Source organism: Gadus morhua, chromosome 19 (assembly GCF_902167405.1).
Source record: "Gadus morhua chromosome 19, gadMor3.0, whole genome shotgun sequence".
NCBI classification, from domain to species: Eukaryota; Metazoa; Chordata; class Actinopteri; order Gadiformes; family Gadidae; genus Gadus; species Gadus morhua.
This window is the reverse complement of record NC_044066.1, coordinates 17,577,366-17,601,685: the sequence shown is the minus strand read 5'-3', so window position 1 is coordinate 17,601,685 and position 24,320 is coordinate 17,577,366. Positions and strand designations below refer to the sequence as shown.

Below are 24,320 nucleotides of genomic sequence, written 5' to 3'. Positions count from 1 at the left end.
GATGAAAACGTGTTTCATTTTCTATCCGTCCCTGGACATGTAGCACGCTTCGGTAGGGCTAATCCGGCGCACAGACACACACACAATCACACACACTCCCTCCTTCTCTCTCTCACTCTCTCACTCTCACACACACACACACACACACAGCTGATGGAAATGTAGGGATTACTTTTTTTCTAATGGTCAACAGAGCGCGGTAAATTGAGTCACCGTTTAAGGCAGAAACCGAGGGCATTGCAAGGGCAGGCATAGAGTTGCTGCAGATAATATATACGGGGACTTTAAAAAGTTGGGTCGCCTTTTCCATTTCATTTTGTTTGTTATGCGACGACGGTAAATATGCAGTCAGTCTGGCACACTGAGGAGACGGATAAATCCCATATGATGATGACAATGGTTTACCGAGACAACCTGCTTCGGCAGGAAGTTTGTTTTGACCAAAGACACCCATGGGAAGCAATGGTGTGTGTGTGTGTGTGTGTGTGTGTGTGTGTGTGTGTGTGTGTGTGTGTGTGTGTGTGTGTGTGTGTGTGTGGTGTGTGTGTTGGGGAGGAGGGGCGCTGGGCTAGGGAGACTAAAAGTCAGAGCGATTTAAACTCCCCCTGCCTCTGTGAATTACTGTGTTTTTAGCCTCGCATTGCTCAGGGAAAGAGACATCCATTTCCAACGGCAGGCAGACTGCGAGGGGACGTTCTGCTGAACGCAGCCCGGGACGCCGGGTGAATCTAATGGGGGCCTGCTGACCAATGACGTGGCAGAGTATGACCAAGGGCATTTGCATATTTTGAGAAATGGGACCAACACAAAACCCCCTGCCCCTCCCCCCCCCCCCCCCCCCCCCCCCCCCCCCCCCCCCCCCCCCCCCCCCCCCCCCCCCCCCCCCCCCCCCCCCCCCCCCCCCCACCCCCCCCCCCCACCCCCCCCCCCCTCACTCACCCCCCCTGAGAAGATCGTGTCAAATGGATTATAGAGGATCAATTTCCACTTGAGAACGCAGTCAATGGATATTAATGCCTCAAATCAATGAGATACAAATGAGTACGGCCCGCATAGAAAGAGAATAAAGATAAACCGTTCGGGGTACACGTGTAGTGTACCCCCTCGGACTTGTCTTCCCGGAGATTGGTGAAGGACGCCGTGCGAGGCAATCTAGAGAGAAGAAAGGCCTAATAAGAGATAAACGCAATACTATTTTAAACACCATCCGATCCCATCATTACACTTGAATACCAATTACCCATGAATGGTGCTAATGCAGTGCCAAGTCTCACGTCTAAGTGTAAGAGAGAACTCATTAAAAATACAAAAGTGAACGAGGAGATGGAGAGTTTCTCCAACGCGTGAGTTGGCTTTAAATACCGGGCCGCGAGATTTAGTTTCAATTACGCATGCATTTCTCTGGCCATGCATTTCCCTTTGTCTCGGCGCTCTCCCCCTCCAACGTGGATCGAGTTAGGGGTAAGCTATGCTAAGGGTGTCTTTCTTCGGCTTCCAGGGAACACGAAGCAGGGGCTAATCCCCACGCTGGCAGCGGCAGCAGACACAACTCGACATAATGAAAGCCATTAGTCTGGAGACAATGCCCATGAGCTCAGCTGAAACAACCTCAGAACCACCTCAGGACCCGGGCGAGAGCGAGCATAGAGAGAGGAGAACCAGACCAGGCCCGTCCTGTTTCAGACCTGCAGTGTGGAAGGTGGTTCTCACTCGGTGCAACCAAACGCTTTGCAAACGTAACCTACCAGAGAGTGGCTGCTTAAACATTGGACTACAGTAGCACGGTCAGGATGTTAATGTGCAAAGGATCAAGATAGAGAAATACAAGAAAACAGGATGGGACCTCAGGGTGAGAGAACCTGAAGAGGCAGCGTGAACGCTGCAGTTTAAAAATGACCTGGTTCTAGTTTACTAAGACGGCTTCAGAATAATTTATTTCTAAAACGTTTCTCTGTCCATTTCTAAGCTCATGTACTGACAGCATGAAAGGACCTGCTAGAAGTTCTCTCCCACGAGCAACACCAACTCATCCAAAACACCACATTATGTGTGGTAAGCATGCTCTTATCCATAAAACAAGGGATTCTTTCACATCAAACCCTAAGCTTCACCTAATCTGCCAAAACAAGTACACATCCCACTGGAAGGGCTGGAATGGTCTGTGTGCCTCACCAGACTACAATACAGCCAGGCCTTTGTGTGTGTGTGTCAACTTCACTTCGGCAAATCCCTTCGCTGTGGCAGAGTCACATCAGAGAGGGAAGTCAAACGCAGGTTGACTTTCTTTCGCACAGACTAACAGTAGAGGGTCCACCCAAGTGGCGGTCGCCTGAGGTGGGGGCGTCAAAGGGCGGCCGGAGAGCCTCTGCGTGGAGGGTCACAGGGAGAATAGGAGAGCAGGTGATGCTAATGCACCTTATTTGCTGTAATCTCTAAAGGCACAGGGCTACGCTCTGAGGGATGTGTGCGTGACTCTGCTATGTATGAATGAGATGAGAGTAATGATGAAATGCAATCCCCAGCAAGCAGTTAAAGCCTTTGTTGGCACATAGAGGTAGCGGTGTGTATATGGGTGTGTGCGTGTGTGTATGGGGCGCCATGTGTTCGCACATAATCTCATGGAACAACTTCCGGGAAATTGAAATACAAATTGGAAGGAGAGTCTTTGTACCAATCTTTCACCTCCAAGGTTATCACCGTGGAGTGGGCGCGGGGCTGTCTGCACATCTGTGCGTGTGTCAAACTTTGATTGGCTGGCTAAAAGAAAGACGCCGGTCATATGCGTGTTGGCAAACATTATGACGGTTCAATTTAGTTGACCCCTAGCAAACATGATCAAACTTCCTGTGCGCACATCAATGGCAATAAGTCATATGGTGTTCTTAGAAATATAAACAAGCACCTCATAATAGGATATCACAACAGCATTTGAGTGCCAATTCTGTACATATTGCGTTTGTGTAAATAGTACAACCTAACGTTGATTTTGTGTGATTTCATTAATCAACCTCTGCTCAGATAAGATCAACGTTTCTGGCATGAAGGTAAACTACTTTGTTTTGAGTCAACCTGACGATACAAGTACTGCGGAAGCGAAGCATGGTGCATTGTTCATACTTGTTTATTCTTTCCCGTATGTGTAGTGAAAATATGGGTATTATTCATCCTGGGAAGCGATTAAAGCCCTAGAGACCACTTGCATAAATCCCTGTGTCAATTGCAAATGCAATGACATTACCATTAGATTTATCACTCCAGTGTACATCCCCGCTAATCAGATTAGCATTGCTGCTATAACATACTGCAGTCCCATTCACCCAAATGAAACTGCTGCAGGCGCACACACACACACACACACACACAGGCTGCTGACCTACATGTCACTGGCCGCACTCCCAGATTGGCCAGCACTCACCCGGGGGGAGTCAGGTTCTTCCTCTCTCTCTCTCTCTCTCTCTCCCTCTCTATGAACATGGACACACATGGCCACACGCTCACGTTGAACATGCTAGCTCGAGTGACAGACCACCCGCGCAGCAAATGAGGTCACACGGTACCCCTAAACCATGAGTGTGATCTCCTGGCTGGTCACAGAAGGCCTAAGGGGGGGGGGGGGGGGGGGGGGGGGGGGGGGTAAGGGCATGACGGGGGGCGGTATCTAGGCATGACGTGACACGCAGCGGGCGTCATACATGTGACAACTCGCGGAGCTGTCAGCGGTCCAGACGAGTCCAGTGGGTTGTTTAAGGGGGACTGGAGGGTCTCCTCTGCAGGCAACTGGAGGGCTACTGGACGCGGCTGTGGGTCAGGCGCCTCCACGCCCCCAACGCCCGTCAACCACAGGGCTAATCAGAGTGGCGGATGAGGGCGAGTCCTTGGGAACGGTCCTTCTGTGGTTTTAAGACGGTGAAACTTTGGGGCGACTCAAATCACGTTGAAACGGAGTGTGGATGATCGCCGGGCTGGTCCACCAGTGTCAGAAAGACGGACACCCGTGGCGTCATCGCACACAGCCCCCCCCCCCCCCCCCCCCCCCCCCTCCGCCTGTCTCTCCATCACCGGGGGACGGGGGGGTGTCAGACCTTGACACAACCTTGCTGTAGTCTCGAGGCCTGGCCAAGCCACAGAGATTTGACGTGTTGCTGGCCTTTCCAGTTCAACACACCAGTTCCCCCACTAGGGGGTCGTAGGTGGCACAGATGGGGTGAGATGAACGTCAGGGGGGGGGGGGGGGGGGGGGGGGTCTGTGACCTCCACCAGAGGGGAAGGGCATGCAGGCGGTTCATCAAGAAAAAGATGGGAAGGGGACATATAGGAGGAGACACGACGGCTATAGGGAGAGAAAGGGGGAGAAGGAGAGAGGGGCTGGGCGAGGGATTAGTCCTGTCCTGGCTGGCAGGGTCATCCTACGGGTCAGTGGACCATTTTGGTCAGATACTTTCATTGAACGGAATGTACTCATGAACCGGACGGCTTCCTGAAATCATTCTGGGTCGCTACTCCATCTCTCACACACACACACACACACACACGCACACGCACACGCACACGCACACACACACACACACGCACACGCTAGGACTTCAACATGTAAACAGAACTATTCTGAGAGCTGCAGGGAGTGGGAACGGCTTTGGAGAGATATCAAACCGGGGTGAAAGTGAATTTCTCAAAGTATATTGTGTGAACATATGTGCGATATGAATTCATGACAATGTTGTTTGCTTTGGACCCGGAACGGTAACTGAACAATGGAGAAGTGTTTCTATTGTTAACATTAAGCTTTCACTTACTGCATAAAATACTCTTGTTGGAATTAATTTACACAGTGGTAAATCAAGATTTTGATCGCAGTCTGTGATCGAGTCCTTCTCCTGTTTTCACATATACCAAAAAAAACACAAAGTAAACAAACAAGAAATGTTCACTGATCTCACCACTGCAGAATACCTTAAAAGTCCCTTGAAAAGGTAGTTATTAATCACAAATGTTGGAATGCAGGTGTGGGTGTGAACTGAGACCTAATTAACGACCCAACGTTATCGTGTTGCCTCATTGCCTTCATAACAACCGTTCAACAATTTTTTTATCTAAACTTTCCGTTACGTTTCAAATTGTTTCTCAAAGTGACACCTCAAATATTAAAAATGAAAATCTACCACCACCGACGGTGGGGGAAGTACAACACCCGTGTACTCAAGAACCCCGGCTCTGTTTGGGACCCCTCCACTATCACCCATCCCTCCGCCTCGTGGTGGTGTGGTGAGGGAGAGAGTGAATGTATTGCCAGTATGTGCGCGTCTGGGAATAATATCAGTAGCGCCGGCTTTGCTCTCATAACAGTGACCCCCAACTTGCTACGCCCGCCCCCCACCCCCGGCCCCGCAACGCGCACGTGCGTGACCCCTCACACACCTCAGCGCACACCCCCCCCCCCCCCCCCCCCTCGGTCTCTCTCTGGGTGAGAGAGACCGAAAGACAGAGAGAGAGAGAGTGATAGCTAGGGAGGGTGCGACAGTTTTCTTTTGCCTTTCTTGTTATTGGGGGGGGGGGGGGGGACACACACACACACGTTGTTGTGGGGCTCTTAGGGTGACCTTTATGGTGCGGCTCCGACACGCTTCCTGGAGCGACAGTTTAGAGCGCAGCCGAATCCCTGCCACGCGGATGTGACGCGATTGTGGGGGGGGGGTGGCGGGGGGGGGGGGGGGGGGAGAGGGCGGGGGGCTTTGAGGGATCAAAGCGTGGACACATTTACAGGGGGGAGAGCCACAAATTATCGTTCCCGCAAATACTTGAAGTGAAGCCTCTGATCTGGTGCAGTGGTTTGGTGGGTGCACCAACGAGGCTGCTACAGAGACGGGGGCTCATTGAGGAAACCGGAGCAGACCTGATTCAAAACCCCGTGTTGGCGTTTAGCTGGATGGGGGATTCCTCTGGCCAATCGCAAACAGTTTCGATCCTAGTGTCCCTCAGATGTAATCAAACCTGACCTTCAACCTTGGAGCATATCAAAAATAAGCTTCAAGGAGAACAAGGAACGAGAGAAGAAGATGATCAGAGCACCGACTAATGTCAAAGTTTAGACTAAGCAAGCTTGAAACAGGAGGATCCTGCATATTGTAGATTTAACTCATGCGTGCGTTACCCATAAACGGACTGCGTTCTGTAACACCGTGGCTCATGTGACAGTAGGGGTTAGAGCTCCATGCATAGAGTAACGTTGAGGTAATTGGTCGGGTTGGCGCGATGCATCTACTACTGCTACAGAGAGGTTCAAGCACGGTGCGTCAGCACTACGTTCATGAATCCTTCTCCCACCGAGAAACGGGGGGGGGGGAAGAGAAAGAGACAGAGAGAGAGGGGGACAGAGAGAGAGAGAGAGAGAGACAGAGAGAGAGAGCTAAAGAAAGACAAAAGACAGAGAGAAAGATGCAGAGAGAGCAAGCAAGCCGGGGAGAGAGTGTGAGAGAGAAGGCACCAGAATCACAGGGCTGACCGGATTAACACCAGAAAGGAGGGGGTTAAAACCGCTCGTTGCCGTGGGGACGCTGCTGTCCTTCATACCCATTTGCCCGGGTAGCCGCGGAACAAGAGGTGGACGTAGTGATAGAGGGAAGGAGCGGTAGAGACAGAGAGACGGACGACAGTGAGGGAGAACTGCTTTTTTTTTTTGGTAGAGGGCAAGAGCTCTAAAAGGGTTTGAGTGGTCTGAGCTCACACAACTACCCCAGGACACTGCAGACTCACCGAGAGAGAGAGAGGGAGAGAGCACAAGCGTGAGGGAGAGAGAGCGAGGCAGCGAGCGAGAGAACGCGCCAGAGAAAAAGAGAGAGTGAGCAAGAGAGAGAGCGAGCGAGCGAGCGAGCGTGCAAGCGAGAGAGAGAGACGTTCAAGCCACAGGGCAGGTTCTCTCCCTCTCTCGCTGCTACAGCGGATCCTTTCCACGTCGACGCTGCTGTTCACGTCACGCCTGTGAGCTGCTCGCCCCGGCGTTCTGCCTCCCTCTCTCCATCTCTCCTGCGCTCTCTCTCCCCCCCTCCCCCTCTCCCCCCCTCTCCCCCTCGCTCTCCTCCGCCGAACGCTGCGCTAGCAGTGGTTCTCAGAGGAGCGCGTCGGAAGCACCGGAGAAAAAATCTACAAACGAGCCTTGCCGGCACGCCGAGAGGAGAACAGAGGGGGGAGAAAAATAGAGAGAAACTCAAAAAGAAGGACCCAAAGGGGGAGGACCGGAAGTAGGAGAAGCAGGAGGCAGAGAGAGGTTCTTTAACCAAAGACTACGATTGCTGCTGAGCCTCTCTCAAAAAAAAAAGAAAAAAAAAAAAAAGGATACGCTCCCACCCTCTCCACCTCCGTCTAACAACCCCCCCCCCCCCACACACACACACACACGCACACACCTCTTCAGAGCTCAGCCCTACTACAACAGCTCCTCTCACTCCCTCCAGGGCACGCCGTCCCTCTCTCTCTCTCTCTCTACAGCCCACCCACCCCTGCCCCTCCACCTACCCAACCCCCCACCTCCAACCAACCAACCAACCGACCGACCGACCGCCCCCTCCACCTCCCCGCCCCTCCATCCTCTGAAGAAATTGACGGATTATCGGGAAGTGCGTGTGAGGCAGTTGCTCCCGTGCGCGCTACCGCTGAAGCTCTCCTTTCTCTCCGCCGGACCGGCTCGCTGCCGTCGCTGTTGCTCCTGCCTCCGCTACTGCCGCCGTGTGTGTGTGTGTGTGTGTGCGTGTGTGTGTGAGCACCGAGGCGGCCAGGCTGTGTGAGCGCGTGGGATCCCTCGGCTGGATTTGTCGGGGTCTGAACGCGGGGGAGCTACGGGACAAGAGCGAGAGACGGAGAGACACGGAGAGGCAGATGACGACGGGCCGCGTCGCTTAGCTCTTTTTTCTTTTCTTCCCCCCCCATCCTAAAAACCGAGTGCTACGAGGCGGAGATAAGAGGGGGAGAGAGATAGGGACAGAGCGAGCGCCAGAGAGAGAGAGAGAGAGAGAGAGAGAGAGAGAGAGAGAGAGAGAGAGAAAAAAAGTGGACACGCCACACTTACAGAGCGAGCGATAGAGAGAGAGAGGGAGAGAGAGAGAGCGAGCGAGCGAGCGTCGGAGAAAAGGATTCCAGACTGACCAACCGACTGATTGACTATCAAAAAGTGGACGGACGAAAGAAAGCGGGGGTCTGTTTTTTTTGTCCTTCCCTTTCCCCTGCTCTTGGTTCGACCCCCGACCCCCTTCTTTACAACCAGAAACAAAAGAGCGAGAACTTGAAAGGGCTGTGGAATTTATATTTTCTCTTCAACATCTCCGAACCCCCACACACAAAAGGCGGCCATCTCCTACGTTCGGCTTTTGGTCTCTTTTCTTTCTCCTCTCCGCCGGGAAGGAGAAGCAGAATCTCTTTCGTGGCTCGCGAGAGACTGTGTGCGTTTGTGTGTGTGCGCGCGCGAGCGTGTGTTTGTGTGCGTGCGTGTGAGGACATGCATTCATTTGCATGGCTGCCGGGCCGATGGAGACGTGGGGACGGAGTCTAGCCAGCAGGGGACCGACCCTGGGATTCCAAGGACAAGGGATCGCTGCGGAGCGGCACGCCGCAGGAGAGACCGGGAACGCTGCCGCAGCCGGAGCCTGACTGGATTCACATCTTAAGAGGGCTTTTGTTTTTTCTCCTCCTCCTCCTCCTCTCTTCGTACTAACGAGGATCAGCGAACGAAAAAGAAAAAGACGAGAAAAAAACAATTCACAAGAAGGCCTTTTAAAACCCTTTCTATTCGGACGTTTGGATTTACAAAAGCGCTTTCTTCTTTGGTCTGGTGTTGATTTGTGATTGACAGAGCAGACGATAAGACCCTTTCGCTAATGCCCTCGGGATGTATGCGCCGCTGATGTGAACATCACTGCTTGGTCTGTCATTGCAAAAAGGAGTGAAGCTATAGATCTCAATTCAAGGACGTGTTATTTTTACTTGAGGTAGGTGTCTAGTGTTTCAAACCCTCTTTGCATTCATTTGTACCACCCTGCCCTGCGGTCGGTCTTGTAATATGCTATTTGGTTGCTTTATGTGTCTTTCTCCTGCACACGTTTTAAGTGAAGGCAGCTCTCCCGCCCCTCCCTTCCCCTGAGTGAAGTCCACAGAAAAAAAAAAAAAAAAGTATTGCTTCACCCAAGCCTGGGCAACTCTGCTGATAGCAGAGCATCCAAACCACAGGTCCCCCTCCCCCACCCATCCCCCCGCTCGGACCCGGTTCCTCCTCCGAGACAAGGCCATTCAAACGACCCATTACCCCCCCCCCCCGCCCATAAAGTCCTTAAACAAAAGAAGACCCGCCCCCCCCCCACACCCGTCCCCCCCCTCCACCCCCTCCCCCCCCCCCGGATGATGCTGAATTATGAACGTGCCACATCATGAGTCTTCTGGGGCGGGTAGCTGTGCGTCGAGCCAGGAAAGCCGCCCTGCTCTGTGTAGTCTTCCTGATGGCGCGGGCATGGAGCAGCTCCTCGCTGGGCTTAGTGGGGGCGGCGGCGGCCGCGGCGGCCCCCCAGGGCTGCCCACCGCAGTGCTCCTGCAGTAGCCAGCAGGGGAAGGTGGTGTGCACCCGGCGAGGACTGACCCGCGTGCCCCCCGGCATCCCGGGCAACACGCGCCACCTCAATCTGATGGAGAACGCCATCGAGGCGGTGCAGGCCGACTCCTTCCGTCACCTGCACCACCTTGAGGTGCTCCAGCTGGGGCGCAACGCCATACGGCAGATTGAGGTGGGCGCGTTCAACGGACTCACTAGCCTCAACACGCTGGAGCTGTTCGACAACCGCCTGACCGTGGTGCCCAGCGGGGCCTTCGAGTATCTGTCCAAGCTGCGGGAGCTCTGGCTGAGGAACAACCCCATAGAGAGCATCCCCTCCTACGCCTTCAACCGGGTGCCGTCGCTCATGCGCCTGGACCTGGGGGAGCTGAGGAAGCTGGAGTACATCTCGGAAGGTGCCTTCGAAGGCCTGCAGAACCTTAAGTACCTCAACCTCGGAATGTGCAACATAAGGGGCGACATGCCCAACTTGAGCCCCCTCAAAGGACTGGAAGAACTGGAGATCTCAGAGAACCTGTTCCCAGAGATAAAGCCCGGCTCCTTCAGAGGCCTGCGTTCGCTGAAAAAGCTGTGGGTCATGAACTCCAAGATCACCGATATCGAGCGCAACGCCTTCGACGACCTGTCCTCCTTAGTGGAACTCAATCTGGCCCATAACAATCTCAGTGCTCTGCCACACGATCTTTTCTCCCCACTGAGGTATCTGGTGGAGCTGCATCTCCACCACAACCCCTGGAACTGTGGCTGTGAGTCGGTGTGGTTGGCCCGCTGGCTGAGGGAATACATCCCCACCAACTCCACCTGCTGTGGCCGCTGCCACTCACCTGCTAGCATGAAGGGGCGGCAGCTGGTGGAGGTCGACAAGGAGGACGCCTCCGGACTCCAGTGTTCGGCGCCCTTCATCGGGGACGCGCCGAGGGATCTGAACATCTCTGCTGAGCGTGTGGCGGAGCTTCGGTGTCGCACGGCGCCGATGTCCTCGGTGCGCTGGCTCCTGCCCAACGGGACCGTCCTGACGCACGCCACCAGTCACCTGAGGATATCGGTCCTCAACGACGGGACCCTTAACTTCTCCAACGTCCTGGCGGCGGACACGGGCACCTACACCTGCATGGTGTCCAACGCCGCCGGGAACTCCAACGCTTCGGCCTACCTCAACGTGAGCGCGGCCGAGCTCAACACATCCAACCTGAGTTACTTCACCACGGTGACCGTCGAGGTCATGGGACCAACCACTGAGATGCCCAAAACTAAAACCACCACGACAGCCGTTGCTGCAGGTGCCGGTTTTGCCGGCGGAGGAGGAGGCAGCCAAGGGACTACCACCACCACTGCCTCCCCTTCCGTCTTTCGCCCGGTCTTCATCTCCACGCCAACTGTGCTACTGCAGAGCACCGAAAGCCCGCCGGCTGTCGCCAAGCCGTCGTTGGCGCCCGGACCCAAAGGTGTCACCGGCAAGCCAGGCAAGAGCGCTCCTAGCCTGGACGAAGTGATGAAGACCACCAAGATCATCATCGGCTGCTTTGTGGCCGTGACGCTGCTGGCTGCCGTCATGCTCATCGCCTTCTACAAACTCCGAAAGCGCCACCAGCAGAGAAGCACGGTAGCAGCCGCCCGCACCGTGGAGATCATCCAGGTGGATGACGAGGACCTGCCGCCGCCAGCCTCGGCAGCGCAAGAGGCTGCCCTGTCACTGCCCGAGATCCGGGACCACAACAGCATCCACAAACTGAACTTTATGAGCCACAAGACCGACTACGGCTTCCATAAACCCAAGGCAGAGTACAAACCCCAACCCGACTTCACTCTGCATAAGCCCAAGGCCGAGTATACTACGTATAAACCCACCATGGATTACAGCACTCAGAAATCGACCCCGGATTTCAGCCTTCATCGACAGAAGGCCGACTACGGCCCGTTTAGACCCGAGTACAGCACTCACAAGCCTAAAGTGGAGTACAGCCCGTTTGATACAGACTTTGGTAATCATCCGAAAGCCAAAACAGACTACAGTCCATTTAAACCCGACTACAGCACGCATCCAAGACAGAAACCCGACTTTAGTCCTTTCAAAAGAGATTATAGCACCCAACCAAAACCAAAACATGACTACAGTCCATTGAAATCCGACTACAATACACACACAAAACAGAAAGGGGACTACAGTCCATTCAAGCCAGACTACAGCACTCACCCCAGACCCAAGCCTGATTACAGTCCTTACAAACCAGACTACAGTACTCAGCCCAAACCCAAAATGGACTACAATACCCAGAGATCCAAGCAGGACGTCAGCAGCTACAAGGACCCCTACGCTCCCCACAGGACGGCGGACTACAGCGGCGTCCAGAGCGACTTCAGCCCACACAAAATGGATTACAGTGCTTTCAAGTCCGATTTCAGCCCCCATACACAGAGACCCAGAATGGATTACAGTCCCCACAAAATGGACTACAGTCCAAACAATGGGGAGCATGGCACCATGAAGCCAAAATACAACACCTACAAACCGACGGGCCATGGGGCGAAATGGACAGAAAACAATGTGGGGAACTCTCTCCCTCGAACCTTACCGAGCACCGTCACGGCCATGGCGGAGCCCTTTGCTGTAAAAACTCACAACAAGGAGAAAGTGCAGGAGACTCAGATTTAACAAGGCCCCAGACAAACGCCAGTGACAACTACCCCCCTGCCCCCCCCCCTCCCCCCCCCCCACTGTCCACCCTTTTCTCTCCCCATTAACCCCCATTCTCTGCCCCCACTTATCTCATAGACCCATGCAATAGAATGCACAACAGAAAAAGGACAGGAACTACGTTTTTGTACAGAGTGCAAAATTATAAAAAGACTGACGATTTATTGTTGTACATGCTTATAAATAAATTATATATATATATAAATATATATATATATGTATATATATGTATATGTATATATAAATATATACATATATATATATATATGGAAACGTTGAAGCTACCATGGGCTGGTGATAGAAAAGCATATTATATTAAAGAAATAAATTGAAACTATTTTCTAACTTGTAACTTCTATTTAAAGAGACGAGTTGTTTAAGATGCTGTCTTGACTTTGACACAAATGAGGGTAGTCTTGTTTTAAAAAAAAAAAAAGGGGGCATTCTGTGTGATTTTTAAACAATGCTACGGAGAATGCAGTAAAAAGAAAAATGGAACAAAAAAATCATTTATACCGAGATGACTTTCTTTAAGAAATACAGAAAAAAGGTCAGTGTTGATCTTTACAGGTTTACCTTGTAAAAGCACCATGAATTTGTACTGTGCCAAAATGTTATACATGCAATAAAATGGATTTTTGGAAGAAAAAAAACAAACAAGAGAGGCATCAGAGAGAGACGTTTTTTCCTCCCCTGGTTCTCCTCCTTCTCCTCCACTGTAGCGATCAGCCCAGCGCTTTAGACACTGCAGTAAGACGCCGCAGCGACACTTTAACCCTGAGTGTGCCGGGTGACTCAGGCAGAATGAATCATGGTGCAGAAGTGCATCGCGCTCATTTAGAAACGCATAACAAACCTTGTGGACGGGCTCTACTGGGATTCATTCACCGCTGGCGTTAAGCCGTTGACGTGGTGCAACAGAAGGGTGGAAGGTGCAAACATCGGAGGGTTCTGAGCGATGCGTGAAGGGAAAAATGTGCAAAACAGGCTTGCTTCATTGAAAAACGATCTTATCTCATTTCCTCTAATTGAGACGTGGATTGCATTATGCGTGTGGATTGACGGTAGCCTGTGGCGTGCTATATTGCTCCTTTTTTAATTAATGGCATTGGTAACCAACAGCCTTGACGTTTGGATAGGTGAGGGTTTTCAGGTGAAAGATCATTCGCGACTCCCTGACACTTTGCCAAAGGGTAAAGCAGGGATTCTCATTTCCCCGCTCATTGTATTAGCAGCTGTTGTGCCTTCATCACTCAGCATGGGGACTCTATATGATGACAAATGGTTACGGGTCTTGCTGTTAACTGTGCATTCTTCATCTTCGACATTATCCCCACCCTCAATCATAATATAGCTGCACATCGCTCACATTGCCTAACAGAGAGGGATGAGACACACACACACACACACACACAAACACACACACACACACACACACAGAGAGAAAGGCAAGGCTGCCGCAGTTCTCCCCCCCACCCCCCACCCCCCCCCACCCCCTTTCCCTGGTCTTGGCGTACGACGGCCCCCTTAGATCCGTCTTCAGCGTGGCCACGTAGCGACCCCCGGGGCTGTGTTGCCGGCACGCCGCCTCATTAGCATACGGGGAGGGAGAGCGCCCAGGTGGGGTGAGGTAAGATGGAAGGCAACAACGACAAAAAAGATAGCATGAGAGCGGGAGAGAATAAAAGGAGGAAGTGACACGGTGACAGGCGGGCGGGCGCTGAAGGGAGCAGAGATCGAGGTTAGGAGGGAAGCTTTTCTGTCGGGTCAGCGCGGAGAACAGGGTCGTAAGGGCTGCATTGATGTGTGTGTGTGTGTGTGTGTGGGGGGGGGGGCAGCAGCTGTTGGAGGTGTGGGAAGGGTTTATACCCACCCCCCCCCTCCTGTGATGCCTGGCTGGCACCACGGGGAGGGTTGCAGTGAGAGGATGTCTCAGCAGACAGGCTAGTGTTCTTTTGGGACCTTTTTGTGCCTTTGTGGCGGAGGAAGGGGACAGAAGGGAGCTGAGGACTGAGGATGGACGGCTTGCTAGGGTGTCGGGGGTCTGCATGCCACAGAAAGGAGGGTGTGTTGGTAAAAGGGGTTTTGATGTGTCTGACCTGCTGTACAGAGCTATGCAAGGGGAAAGGGTGTGGGTTGTTTTAGTTTCAAAGTGCAACGCCCACCGATAAGTGGCTCGGGGAGGTGAGGTAGAGGTTAAGAGAGAAGTGCAGAGATTCCTGGTAAATTGTTAACAGGAATGGCATCATTTACAGAAGAGTGTGCAGTGTTTTTATCACATTCTGCACATTTACCGTGATGCATACCGAGGTCGAACGTTAAAGTGGGCCAGTGTTTTGGTGCATGTCTGTATTTTTAGTCACCCTCTTAAGTCGAGCATCTGTGTTTTGCTGCGTAGAAGGATGTGAGGGCTGAGATGGGGTGGGAGGGGGGGGCAGCGCCTGAATGCGTTTCTTACACCAATGTGCAGACGATTAATCACATAGAACGGGGTAATGGCAATAAGGAAAAGGAAGGCCCAACGTCGTTAGATGCATCGGGGCGAACACGGATCATAGGGATCAACCGCTGGGTGCAACAAGCAGGGCAGTGCCCCCACCCCTAGCCCCGACACACACACACACACACACACACTCACTCCCAAAGTCAAGGGCTAGGGTGTATCTGTATGCTAAGAGCAGAGAGTACTGCGTCATGGTTCCTTGCGAGGATCCTAGAAGGCTGGCGTTGTACCCAGCGCCCCAGCTGCTGTCGTCCTATCGGGATAAATATAACCCACTGCAGTGCAGCCAGGACCGTCAGCACTGGACACTTAGGCACACATCGGCCGGGACCAAATCAGGCGTGCATCCCACTCCATCCCTCTCCATGACTCATGTCCGGCCCCTGGACATGGGAGCGTTTATTTATCGTTTCATAATCCCACTCTCTCTCTCCCCCCCTCCCTCCCTCTCAGGGTACTGTAACAGGTTAAGGCAAGCAGAGTTTGATTGAAGTGTGGAAAGTGGGTTGTGTGCTTGTGCTTGTGTGTGTGCCCACGTGCGTGCGTGCGTGTGTGTGCATGTCGTGCGCCGGCGTCAGCAACATTTTCTGATCAGGGTGAATCAAACGCAAAGTAAAAAGTGGGTTTACATCAGCAGGGTGCGTTTAAGTAACGCACAGCTTGATCCTGGTTCCTTCAAGGCAGAAAGCATAAACATCTGGTTTATGCAGGAAATAACCAACCCCGCCCGTTCTCTCTGCTGCTCTCTAAGACATGCATGCATTTGCTCTCCTCCGTATTGTCTATGCGTAATTGTTTTGAATCTACAGCGTCGGTGAAAAAATGAGAAGTGTAGAGGAGTTTCTCCATTTGTCACAGAGTAGCAGGTGTGGGTGTCTTAACGCACGAGTGAAACCAAATAGAGGGTGGATGTGTGTTCATTCCTGCTCTGTATGCAAATGCACAGCGTGAACAACAACCAACAGGCCCTGCTTTCTTCTTCGGGGAGCTCGTCGTCTATGCTGCTGCGTGATGGCATTTCATCTCAGCCGTGCTGCACTGGACTTGGCGGCGAGCCCCTTTGCAGCACCAGAGGGCTAGTCTCTGTGCTGCACTGTGCTGCTTCAAAGCATCAACGCCATCCCCCCCCTCCTCCACCACCACCATCCCCCCATCCTCCACCACCACCATCCCCCTCCTCCTCCACCACCACCACCAACGCCATCCCCCACCCCCTCCACCACTGACGCATGCGTTGCCTCAGCCTGATTTAGGGGGACGTGCGGATGCCTACGGCATGCTAATGGATAACCAGACAGGGCTGTGGGGGTCCATCAGACCGGGGGTGAGGGGGGATTTTTTTTTTGGGGGGGGGGGTCGGGGTGGGTCGCTCGGAGAGGCCGGTGACAAGCGGAACATGTGAGACGACACAGAGCAGTCAAAAGTCTCCATGAGACAAAAGGGGAGTCCATGGGAAACATCTCATACCCGCCTTCTCCTCCCGCTGGCTCCTTCTCTTATCCCCCCCCCCCCCCCCCCCCCCGACCCCCCACGCGCCCTATCCGCATACTTCATTAGCAATCATGATGCCATTCAATAAGAGAGTGCAGCAGCGCAGAGACCCAGCGAGCCCCAGCTAGCCAAGGCCAGGGCGGAGGAGGAAGAGGAAGAGGAAGAGGGGGAGGAAGAGGAGGATGGGGAGGAGGAGGAGGAGGAGGAGCAGGAGGAGGTATAGCTCAGGTGGGAGGAAGTAGTGGGGAGGGGAAGAAGAAGATGGGAAAATTAAATGCAAAGTTGAAAGATAAGAAGGGTCCAATATCCACGCGGGGGTTGAGAGGAAAGTGCTTAGGAGGCAAAACAGACAGAAGCAGGGGCTACGTGTGTGTGAACAAAAGAGAACTGTGTGTCCATGAGGGAAGGAAGGGAGAGGAAAGAGGGAGAGGAAGGCAGAGTGGGGAGTAGGGCAGGGAGACCAAATGTGCAGATGAAGAACAAAAACACAATTATACAAAGAAAGGACAAAAAAACAACAACAAAGAATACAAAAAAGGTCAGAACAAACTAAACAGAGCAGAACATTCTGGAGAGGACGAGGAGCGAGGGAGCGGCGGGGAGAAGCCAGAGAGAGGCGGTGCGCACGCGGGGAACCTGATGCAATAGTGCCAGCTAGGGATGGAAGGGGGGATATATGGAGCCGGCCCAGCTCTGCGCTGCTCCTCCGTGATTGGCGGACAGCCGTGGCTGCACCGCAGGAGGTGTCAGCGTGATGGGGGAGGGGGGGGGGGGGGGGGAGGGGGGGGGGTGGCCGCGTTACCACGGCTACGACAGAATACAGTAGACAGGCTGTGCTGATACCGGTAATGGACTGGACCGCTGGGGGTACTTCAGGGAGGGGAGAGGAGGAAGGGGGGGGGGGAGAGGAGTGGCGGGAGGAATAAGAGGTCAGCGTAAATGGAAGAGACGTCGGTGCATTCCAGCCGCTGACTTTGACGATACGGGTCAAAGTCGGCCGCCGACCGCACATTGCACGCGGCGCTTTTTCTCTTCTTTTTTTGCGCTCTCCCTTGTCCTTTTTTTGAACATCGAGGAGGCAATTAAGCACATTCAGGATCTAAAATAAGCAGTAGATGTGCAGGAAAAAGGAAGCTAGCCTACTTCTTTTCCGCTACATCGTCAGGAACACCTACAGGAGGGGCACGGCCCCCTGAAGCCAGACCCACCAGAGTCCGTGTGTCTATCCGACGACTTCAGGCCCAACAGCGTTTGAATACAAATGTGCGTATGAAGGCGGCGTTCACAGCACACCAGCCGTCCACCCATTCCCCGTGTCCCAGAGTCCGTGCGGGGTGGGGGGGCTACGTAACAGAGCAGCGTGGTGCGCGTGTGTGTGGAGCAGACAGGGTCTATTCTGAGCAGGCCTAGGAGCATGCTTCGTTGTGAGTCAACATGAGTCAGGACCAGGGCGCCGTTCACCCTCTCAACCCCCCGCCCCTCTCACCCCCCCCTGCCTCTACTCATGTCAGCTGAAGGGACGGACCGCACTGTGCTGACAGGGCCACAGATCTGACGGGGTTAGGGGTCGTGGCAGCTTTTGGGGGGGGGGGGGGGGGGGGGGGGTATAGGACACAGACACACACACACACACACACACACATAAACACACACTGCCTCATCAGCAATGTCGTTTGCTTGAAAGATGAATTAACAAATGAGACTGAATCTGACGAGTAGCAGCTCAGAGGACGTCCCATCGTGGGTGTTCCCTCTGAGACTCAAATCAGAGGATTTGAAAACAGCCCCACAAAGTAATATCCGTCAATGCAGAGAGAGTGACAGAGAGAGAGAGACCTACGTACAGACAGATGGACGGAAAAGAGACAAGAGGCAGGGACACACAACACAATCTCGAGTAGGAGAAACAAACATATAGAAGGAGCGTTGCGCTCCGTCGACAGCCCTGTCCCAGGGCCGGTGGGGGCATGACCGATGGGACCAGGACAGGGTCCGTAGAGCAGTGACGTGAAGCAGCAGGGCCATCAGGTACATGAGGACTATCGTGAAGCCACCGAGATGCGGATCACACCCCTTCCTTCCCGGTTTGTTGAAAGCCCTTCGGGATCGGTACAGTTCCATCGTATCCGGCCTCATCTATGAATTCATGCAGGCCGTGTTTGACGATAGGAAACACAATTCCCAGGTTATTAGACAAAGGTTTGTTTGTCGTATGCCAAGCTAAATGTTATAGTATATATAATAGACAATGTAAATGTATGCACCCACTCTGTTTGACACCACGCTCCTGGCTCTACCACAGCAAACACAGCGATGTTTGTCCCTCGGTGCACCGGCAGTATGGAAGTAAGCCAACTCATTATGAACAATCCTTTTCAGGGCTGTAATGAAAGCCGGCGAAAAATAAATAAAAAGGTCTAAAGTCAGAGTCGACGGGATTCATGTCGCACACTAGAAGGAACGACGACGACGACAAAGTAAATTAAAACTAAAAATGTGTGTGTATCAGTTCTAATGTCAAGCATCCTCTGGGGTCTACACTCTGGGGGTGTATCGCTGCGTGCGGGGGTGCGGGTGGCGTCGCTGTTGCACGCTGACATCAAAGAAAGGCCAGAGGAGGGGAGACAAAGCGGGCGGCGGGAAGAGAATACACCGAAAACAAACAAATCAAAGCGGACGAGGGAGAGGGCGCCGTACCATCACAGGCGCTCCGATCAAAGACGTGGGGGGACAGCCCGCCGACCGAACCGTCGGCTGACGGGGGGGGGGAAGGCCGACGGGCGAGGAGGAGGAAGATGGAGGAAGACAGGGGGGGGGGGGGGGGGGGAGAGAGACACGCTGGGAAGAGCGCCGTGGCGGATGAAATGACGGGCGGGATGAAAGGTGGTTCAGGTTAGTGCCGCGTCGGGGAGACGAAAAGTGTTGGTTTCCACGGTACTGCAGGAAAAGCACAAGAATGCTGATTTTGTGTGTGCCAACACGAGCGAGCCGTGCTGCAGGTAAGGCCGAGTGCGGTGCACCTTTCTGGACAGGAGAACTGGCTGAATCCAGTTTAGATCCATTCTACTCAAGCTGCTTAGATGACTAAGCCTTTTATTCGAATTCCTCGTTTCATTCTTTAGAGGGAGGCGGATATGTTTCTGCGGCGGCAGCATATTTTACATGCGTGTGTGGTAGTGTCTGTGCCCATGTGTGTGTGTGTGAGCCTTTGTCTGTGTGTAGGGTCAGCAGTCCTCCTTACAGACTAAACAAATCGATAGCAGGCCACTCTTTGCGGTGTGTGGATCTCCCCTACGTTATTGGTCTTGGGGTGTTTAGCATCGACAGCGTTGGAAGATGTTGACGACAGCTGTTTCCCCATAAGCCCCGGGGTCGGAGTGTGAACTGCTTCACTGTGGTGAGACTATCGCTACTGGGCGGTGGTGGAATCTTGAGAGAGCGAGCTAATCCCAAAGTCACTTTCATCAGTTGGGATCAGTTCCGTCGGGGTCTCACCGAGTGTTGGGGAACATTTCCGTGTTATTTTTCAAACGTATTAAGTTGTTACACGGGGGGGAATTCTGTGAAATACACGAAGTGTGCTACTCCCGGCTAAGTGTGACATAGGTTGTCAGTGTGTCACGACTGCTCGGAAAGCATTTTCTAAAACGCGTAGGCAGAAGTTCCCCTGCTGAGATGGGGGGTTTTAACTCACCATTAAAATGAAAGAATCAGAGACCAAACATGAGCTGCGTTTGGATCGTGTGTGTTAGACCACAGTGGAGACCCAAGACAAGGAATGAGGGCATAAAGGAATAATTACACCGACAGAGAAGGCGTGACTCAGGCTGCAGCGATCTGCATGCGCGTGTCTCGGACCTGAGAGTGGACACAAACGTACCACGCCCCCTTCGATGCCGAGACTACCTATTAATAGCGCAGAAGAACAACGACACATCGGTTATGGTGCGTGTGCGCATGGGTGTGTGTGTGGGGGCTGAGAAGGGGAAGGGGGGAGAGAAAGCACCGCGAGGCAGGATAAAAAAAAAAGAAGAGCGCCGCTAAAGCAGCCGTCGTGCAAATCACACGTGAAGTCCTGAAGCAATTCCGCAGAGTAGCCTGATTAAAAAGCTCACGCCGTCGGTGGTCCAGCCAAGCCTCGAAGTCCTCCATTATTGTAATACAACCGCCCGGCCACCACCGCCTCGTAAAATGTTGAATAATTAAGTCAAAGGTACGTTGAAATGTGCATCCCCAGCCAACGCAGGGCAGGGCCACCGGAACGCATTGATGGTGAAAGGAACCAACGCAATGCCCCCGAAACGCCAAACCAATCAATGCACTGCTGGGTTTGTTTCAATGACATCCGGTTTAAATCATTGATTGAACGATGAACACCCATACAACCAACATTGATTGACCTCAAAAACTAGGGGAAAGCTCTAAAGACAAAATCACTAACGTATTGCAAGTACGTTGATCTCGTATCCGGCGGTCCTGCAGTGTTATAGCAGACCAGCCGTGGGGCGTTTGGTCTCGCTTCCTGTGTAGTAACGCACACTCATCTAAAGAGCATCATGAGCCCGGGGGGATTAAGCGTTCAGGAGTGGATTTAGAATAAGTGTATGCATAAAGTAGCCGGTCTACACTGCGTGGATTTGAAACCTTTTCTGTTACAGTTTGCCAAGTTTGTGTTCACCGTCATCCAATTAAAAGCTTACAGATCTACGCATCCAGCAACTTGATTGGGTGAAACAAATACGAAGCGGGAATAAATTAAAATTGCCCAGATTTCAGCTCATCTGCTATACGACTTTATAAGAATCCAAAGCCTGCTGATTTGTGACCTCGCTACGTATTGCCTGTCCGGCCTCTCTAATAACAACCAAACAGGCTCTCCTCAAAGGTGACAGGTGAGTCCCACACTCCAAGAAGGGAGAACTCCATGAGCTCATTAATTGATCGGCCCCCCCTGTGAATTCATGGCGAGACGGGCCCTTTGGCGAAGCCCCCATCGACCATCCCCCCGAAGCTCACCCTTTGAGCACCCGCCCGGCAGAGAGACCGATAACTGGGGATCTCTCTCTCCGGGCGCCGTTTAGAGAAGACCTGCTTCAGACTTGATTACTTTGATGTAACACACACACACACACACACACACACACACACAAAATATGTTGGCTATGCACAAAACATGCACGCATTTAGCTAACAGGATTTCATGTTCTACAGGCCAGGAGGATGTGAGGGGGGGAGTATCAGAGAGGGAGCATGAGTGAACCAAAGGAGGGAGATGAGCAGGGGAGACGAAAAGTGGGGGAGAAGGAGGAGAGGAGCAGTGAGGGGGATGGGGGGCCATCCATCTCCCCCGTAGAAGATCCAGAGGGGGGAGAGAGAGGGAGGGGAGACAAACAGAAGGTGGGAGAAGGAGAGTGGGAGAGGAGAGCCCGGGGGAGAGGAGACTTGGCAAGCGCTCCCACTCCAACTTGGTTGGCAGAGACGCCGCAAACTGTTTGCTCACAGCAGTACACGCATCCATTAGCAATGTGTGTGTGCGTGTGTGTGTTCGTGTTCGTGCGCGCATGCGTGTATGTACGACACAAAAGTGGCCAACATCATCAATGAGGTGGCAGACGAGCAAATATGGAGCAGCGATATTGTATACAATTACATCACGGGGTGAGTTCCAAAACAGTGTGTGTGCGTGTGTATTTTTTTCCTGGCCACATGCCGTGTCTGTGTGCAGGTTCCTTCTTCTCCTAGGAACATTTAAGCACAAGGAACACTATGTATGAAATCCTCCAGCTCTAGCGATCCTCAGTCACGTGGGAGTCGACCCTGTTTCAGCACGGACAGACCACAGGTGTGAACGGCCGCGACGTGACCTGTCCGAGGCGACCGCATTAGCCTGATCGGCCACAGCTATCAAACACGTTGTGTCTCAGAGTGTGTGTGTGCGTGCGTGCGTGCGTGCGTGCGTGCGTGTCTGTGTGAGTCTCTGTGAGCTCGTGTGTGTGTGTGTGCTCTCCCAGGTGAGCGTGTTAAAGGTGCCGTTATGCCGGATTATCCAAACGGGGCATGGCGTGGGTTCCATTAGGACGAGGTGCGGCGGGCGTGCCGCGACACGGGGAGCGTGTCATCTTCATCAGGCGGCATATGCTCTCACACCTCCGCCAATTACATCTGATGGCCGCAGCCCGCCGCTGCCTCACCACAGAGAGACACCGCAGGAAACAGCACTGAACACCGGGACTGGACCGCACCACGGAGTGTGGAGACAACCAGACACACAGGCCCAATCCCATTTCTACCCCTTACCCCTTCAAAACAAGGGGGAGGGGCAAGGGTAAGGGGAAGGGGTAAGGGGTAGAAATGGGATTGGGCCTAAGGCCCAATCCCATTTCTACCCCTTACCCCTTCAAAACAAGGGGGAGGGGCAAGGGTAAGGGGAAGGGGTAAGGGGTAGAAATGGGATTGGGCCTAAGGCCCAATCCCATTTCTTCCCCTTACCCCTTCCCCTTACCCCTTCAAAACAAGGGGGAGGGGTAAGGGGAAGGGGTAAGGGGTAAGGGGAAGGGGTAAGGGGTAGAAAAAAGGGATTGGGCCACACACACACACACACACACACAGGTATGGGTGAACAGACATACTGAAACACATGCAAATGTTTGCAGTGGGGTAAGCCGGCAGTGCGACGGCCAGACCTAGTTATTATTTCACCATTTGGGTTTGAGACGGACACACACACACACACAACACACATTATGGATGAAATTACTTTCTTTAAACTGTAAATGCATTACCGTCGGCTTCAGTTTGAACTACACACACACCGCTGCTACTTTTATCAGTGATATTCAGAGGGAAGAGAGGGCCGGCCAGAGGGATGCTGTCTGCATTCCCCCTTCCTTTGAGGCCCTCCGCTCTGAGTGAGAGGAGGGAGGGAGGTCTGTCAGTATAACTGTGTGTGTGTGTATGTATATATATATATATATATATATCTGTGGAGGTTGAGTCGAAAGCAAAGTGGAGATGTGCATCGCGGGGGAGAGACCGAGGAGGAGAAGGAGAAATGAAGAACGCAGCAGAGGAGACGAAGGATGTGATTGCCAATCCACACCCACATGCCACACCCACCCAGCCGCCCACCCACACACACACACACACACACACACACACACACACACGCTTCGTAGACAGAGCGTGACAGGAACACTTTTGTATATATTACATTTGATTCAAAGCGTGCAATACTATTTGTGTAACACTGGGGACATCTTTACCATTGTACGGTACTTGTATTTCGGACCTGATCCAGCTCATAATGTTTATTGGGGGAGAACTCTGATGAAGAATATTTCATTCATAATACATGAATCAAATATCAGGGACAAGTAGACCATGAAATATGCAGTAGACTAACCCCATCAAACTCAACAAGTATTTGTTCGAGGAGAGCGAGCACACGTGTTTAAGAGTGGGAGAGGTGCAGCGAGAAATAAACACCCTTATACATACATGCATGTATAGATGATCGATATATATATCCCAAAGGTTGATGCGCATGTTTGTCTGTCTCTGTCTGTTAAGTCCAGAGAACCGAGATGCAACGTTGGTGTGTAGCAACCCCCGTGTTGTCAAGGGAACCATCAGCCACACACACACACACTCACACTCTTCTCCAATATCACAATTTCAATAAAAAACGGTTTCATTTTATTTCCAACACGTCCAAATTAAGCATCTATTTTTACTGGTGCAAAGCAAACACCAAACACTGTCCTACCAGAACATTGCTAGATAGGGCAGTTTGAACTGTCCCGAAACACTGACGGAGAGACACCTCTTGAATATTATTTAGTAGCTTTTAATCAAGAGGCTGCGTCAATGACGAGCCATTATAAATTCTCCTATCCGACGTATCGATTAAATGTCCCCCATGCTTTTGTCGGATCTCACAGACTGTAAAGATTTATTCTCACCTTGAGGAAACAAGAATAAAAATAGAAAATGTCCCTCTCTCTCTCTTTCTCCCCCATTTTTGATGCCAATCAAAACCCTGC

The 24,320-nt window shown here is 52.6% G+C and overlaps 2 protein-coding genes across 2 annotated transcripts in view; one reads left to right on the top strand and one right to left on the bottom strand.

Annotated features, from left to right (window-relative positions):
• snd1 (staphylococcal nuclease and tudor domain containing 1) overlaps window positions 1-24,320 on the bottom strand; it is a gene marked incomplete in the record, with an annotated part of 184,689 nt that overhangs the window by 88,259 nt on the left and 72,110 nt on the right.
• Window positions 9,402-13,137, top strand: lrrc4.1 (leucine rich repeat containing 4.1). The gene has a single exon (XM_030341191.1). The coding sequence runs from the start codon at window positions 9,411-9,413 to the stop codon at window positions 12,240-12,242; it is 2,832 nt and encodes a 943-aa protein (XP_030197051.1). The 5' UTR covers window positions 9,402-9,410; the 3' UTR covers window positions 12,243-13,137.

What these genes read in the sequence shown, in the direction of transcription:
- lrrc4.1 (XM_030341191.1), top strand. Translation starts at nt 9,411, where the DNA reads ATGAGTCTTCTGGGGCGGGTAGCTGTGCGTCGAGCCAGGAAAGCCGCC.